This window comes from Acanthisitta chloris, unplaced genomic scaffold (genome assembly GCF_000695815.1).
Source record: "Acanthisitta chloris isolate BGI_N310 unplaced genomic scaffold, ASM69581v1 scaffold12840, whole genome shotgun sequence".
Lineage (NCBI taxonomy): Eukaryota > Metazoa > Chordata > Aves > Passeriformes > Acanthisittidae > Acanthisitta > Acanthisitta chloris.
The window spans coordinates 7,858-12,407 of NW_008653406.1; the positions used below are offsets into that span (position 1 = coordinate 7,858).

Sequence of the window (4,550 nt, forward strand, 5' to 3'; positions counted from 1 at the left end):
TCTGAAAGATGTGTTGTATATCTGCAGTTGATTTTCTAGAATGCTGATTAGCTAATACTGTTTTTGGCATGCAGCTTATCCATCGTGTGGGAGAACACTCTCTGAATTTCAATTTACTTTTCAAAATGATGTTGAACTGCTGTTGCTTTAAAGGCTTTTCTGGCCATTTGGGGACCCACTGCAGACAGTGGAGCTGCAGTCTGGTCTCAAAATCTAATTGAATTGATATAAGGCAGCTGAAGCAGTGATTGCTGAAGAGTTTCAGACGAATTGCAAAAAATACGTGCTTCTGAGCAGCTCTGCCCCTGAGTTTATTTGTACTTTCACTGCTAACAGGCCTTTTTATGGTCAAAGCCCTGTGCTTCAGTATAGTTAAGGAATTCATTAGTTCTGTGTGGTTTGATATGATCATGTTGCTATCAAAGCAACTTTATGCCTCTTAGAGTATTAGGCTACTAATGGAAGGAGGAGTGGAGAGTTAAGGTAATGTCAGGTGTTAATCCCTTTGTTCTCACCAGCAACTTTTCACTGTTTAAACTTCCAAAATCTCACCCTCCTGAATGTTTGTTTTTGCAGTGATGGGTCTTTCCCTTATGATTCTGTTCCCTGGCAACAAAATACCAACCAGCCTCCAGGCTCTTTATCAGTGGTCACCACAGTATGGGGTGTGACTAACACCTCTCAAAGCCAGGTAAGCTCTGGTTTTATGCTTCCTCCCCTCTAAAATACTCATTTTCGCTAATGTTTACAAAATGGAAAGCTTTTTGGAAAGTCCTCTCAGGATCAATAACAGTGTCTGTCTTCTTTGTTGTACTTGGTGCATTTTTTCCCCTCAGTCATGCTCTCTGGTGGCATCAGAAAGGAGGTGTCTGAGAACTTGGATCAGTCACTCCTTTAGCTGCACGCAAATGTCAGGCTTGGGTTTGGCTCATATTTTGCACTGCATGGTTTCAACACTAAAAAGCATAGTTTTGGGGTAATCCCAAACCTCTTGGAAATTTCAGGTTGAGTTTGAAGAGTTATTTTATTAAAACCAAGGATTTTAGCTAGATTCACCAAATGGTAGTTGTTGATTTTACCTGGGGCTGTGTTGTACTCAGTACCGAGTCTACCCTCACACTAAAGTGCAAACTGCCAACTTTAGGTTCTGGTCTCTCCAGTCTCTCCTGTTGGTGCTGCCTGACTTTGCAAAAATATTTCAATATGCATTGGAGCAAAAGCATGAGCTCCTGGCTTCCAGGTGAGAGCCACACTTCCTGGATTTTCATTTGGTTCTCTCTGCTCTTAACTCTCTTTTTCTTCTGCATTGTATGCTGAAGTATGCTGTTAAAAAAAGAAAAGCAACTTTATGAAGAAGTCGGCAATTATTTTTGATAGTGTGCTTTCCAAGGGATGTGGCACAAATTAAGCTCTCAATCTAGCCTTTTCTTATACCATAGATGAAGTGTTCAAAACACACCACCATCTTTTATGACTGCGAGTGGTAAATAATGCTAACCTGTCTTTTCTACCTTTTTCAAACCAAGTGACATGCAAATTTTTTCTGAGGATCTTTTGGTTCTAATTTTAATTTTGGTAAGAAAATTGAAAACAAAATTGTTATGGGCTACTTGAAAAAGATATTTTTCAGGGGCCAAGCCAGATAGATACTTACATGGCAGTTATGTAAGCACTGGTTGTGGCAAAATATTTCTCAGAAAAATAACGAGGAAACAGTTACAGGATCTGTAACATGATTTATTATTGTTGATTTCTTTTAACATCTTAAAAGGTATCCCATCTGGGGGAGAAACACCTGAGTAAACATGTCAGTCTATACATTGTCCAGAATATGAAAATATAGTTTCTTATGGAACCTTTCAACACTTAAAAAGACAAAAGGAAAGGATAAAAAATTTACCTAGAGTAATGTTACTTGAACTCTTCGTGGTACTTCAGAGGAATGTCCAGTAGAAGGGAAAAAGTGTTTTGACACAAAGAAAGTGCTTCTTCAGTCACTGCAAGGGAACAGTGAAACTCTGGAACATGAGGCTTGGTTGTAGCTGTTCAGAGCAGATGGAAGTGAATGTCAGGGTTTCCCCGTAAGACCTCATGTTCTTCGAGGGAAAGGAATGAGCTGGGCTCACTGATTTCTTTCCACAAATGCCTGAAGCTGATGACTTAGTCTTCTGCAAAAATCATGACTACTAAGTTTCTTCCCAGGTAGGAGACCGGTTTCCATGCAGGTGATACATGAACAGTCATATTTACATGTCAATGGAAATCATAGCAACTTGGACAAAAACATGACAAGCAAAAAAAGTCCTTTGGAAAACAGAACAGAGGACTCTTTTATAAGAAGCAATAAAACAACTGATAGACATCTGTACACTTTAGAGAGAGTTAGATTCAAGAACAGGTTAAGCCACTGAAATGTGTTCTTTCATGGCTTTCACATCTGTAGTACCCTTTGCAGTATGCAGTGGGACTGAATACTTCCAAGTTATTCCAAAGTCCTGCATCAAACAAGCAAAACCAAAACAAACCAACCAACCAAAGGCATGTCCTTTCTCATAGTCAGATGAATGGTCAAAGCATAGTTGTAGCAGATCTTTATCATAACTTCTTTCATGATCATGTTCATTTGGGTTCCATCGAGTTGAAAATCTCCTGTTTGGAAATGGCAAAGGGAGAAATCACCAGACATGCACACCTAGACATCAATGAGGTCTATGCTCACTGGAGTTCAGAGTCAGGGTAGTTATGTTTTAATTTAACAGCTGCAGCAAATCAACTTAATTTGCCTGAAGTAGTTCAAGGTACAGCCCCTTATTCTCATGTTTCTTCTCACAGGTGCTGGGAAATCCAATGGCAAATGCTAACAATCCTATGAACCCAGCAGGAAATCCCATGGCTTCTGGGATGACAACCAGCAACCCTGGAATCAATTCCCCTCAGTTTGCTGGACAGCAGCAACAATTTTCAGCCAAGGCAGGCTCCACTCAGCCATACATACAGCAGGGCATGTATGGGCGACCCAATTATCCTGGAAGTGGAGGCTTTGGTGGCAGGTAAGATTTACTTGTGTTAGGAGGAAAATGAATATAAATAGTTGATGAAGCTTGTTTTAGTGACCTGGCAGAAGTGTCATGGGCTTATTTTAATTATATAAAGTCTCAGTAGCTTTTTAATGCTGGATAACCAAAGTGCATGCTGCTTTTGCAGCTTCACAAATCAGCTACCCAAACTGCAAAGAAATTCATCACAGTAAATGGAAATGGCTTAGGTCAATCAATTAGCTCTAATAAACCCCCAAAATAAAGTTTTAATTAAGAGATATTGTTAAACAGACCACAGGCTTAGGAATGATTAACATTTAATAAGGCCAGGATGTGAAAGATATTGATGGTGTAATTTCTATGTGCATATGGAGGAGTAAGCTTGAGTATTAAGCAAAGTAGGTTCCTATGCAATGGAATAGATCTGCCCAAAGACTTATTCCACAGCTGGAATTTGAAAAGAATCGGAAATGAAGGTGTTTGTTAAGAAAGATGGTCGAGTTGTGTATTTATTTGGGGGAAATAAATGCTGCATGAGTTAAATAAGCCAAAACTAATAGCCTGGGATAAGTTAGATTTTTACTTTCTGTGTCTAAACAAGGGTGGTAAGTGCACTTAGCTGAAACCACTATTTATGATCCCATTGCAAAGCCTGCTGAAAAGCCTGCTACTGTTAGTGTAGTCAGTCCAGTGTGAAGACTCCAAGAAATTCTCTCCTGTCATCTCTGCCACTGATCTACTGAGTGACTTTGAACAAATCAGAAAGTTTCTTTAGCTTTGTATTAACATCTCTAAAAGGGGCACAGTATACTGTCCCATATTTATAAAGATATTTGATATCTTGGTGTGGGAAAGGCATGATTTAGCTTAGTTTCTATTATGAACAATAGAAGAGATGGGGAGAAACTGCAAAATACATTGTGTGGGAACCAGTAGAGTTGATTGCATTGGGTCTCTCCTGGCCTTTCTGCTAAGGTTCAGGGTGGAATGCTTCTACAATATCAAGAACACTTGCCATAATTCACCACTGGGGTAGATGAATGCACCATAGTGGAGGAAGCTCTCTGTTCCTACTGCCGTGCAGTCTGTCCCTACACTGTTGGGAAATAGAGCATTAATTTTCAGGATTTCAGTTCCTCTTCACAGTAAGCTACAGCACTGCAAAGCAGTTCACTGCTCCCAAAACAACTGATGACAGTGCCTTGCAATCCCAGTGGCAGACCTATGACTGTTGCACCTGGGCAACACTTGTATCTCCTATACACACCTAATTACCTGTCCTGCTGGCTTTCATTAGTCATTGATATGTGGGTTTGGAACAGTTCCACCAAAATTCAAAATAAAATCCACCAGGCACATCTTAATTCTCTCTTTCTTTCTTTTCTTCTCTGTTAGTTACCCTGGAGGCCCAAATACCCCTGCAGGAATGGGGATCCCCCCACACACAAGGCCACCAGCTGATTTCACCCAGCCAGCTGCAGCTGCTGCTGCTGCTGCAGTTGCAGCTGCAGC

The 4,550-nt window shown here is 40.4% G+C and overlaps 1 protein-coding gene across 1 annotated transcript in view; it reads left to right on the forward strand.

Moving 5' to 3' along the window:
* Positions 1-576: 576 nt before the first annotated feature.
* LOC103808141 (zinc finger MIZ domain-containing protein 1-like) overlaps positions 577-4,550 on the forward strand; it is a gene marked incomplete at its 5' end in the record, with an annotated part of 33,451 nt that continues 29,477 nt past the window's right edge. Inside the window, 3 exon segments of the mRNA XM_009080909.1 lie at positions 577-691; positions 2,833-3,050; positions 4,434-4,550. The exon segment at positions 4,434-4,550 is cut by the window's right edge and continues 67 nt beyond it. Of these exon segments, the coding sequence (XP_009079157.1) occupies positions 577-691; positions 2,833-3,050; positions 4,434-4,550 (450 nt within the window).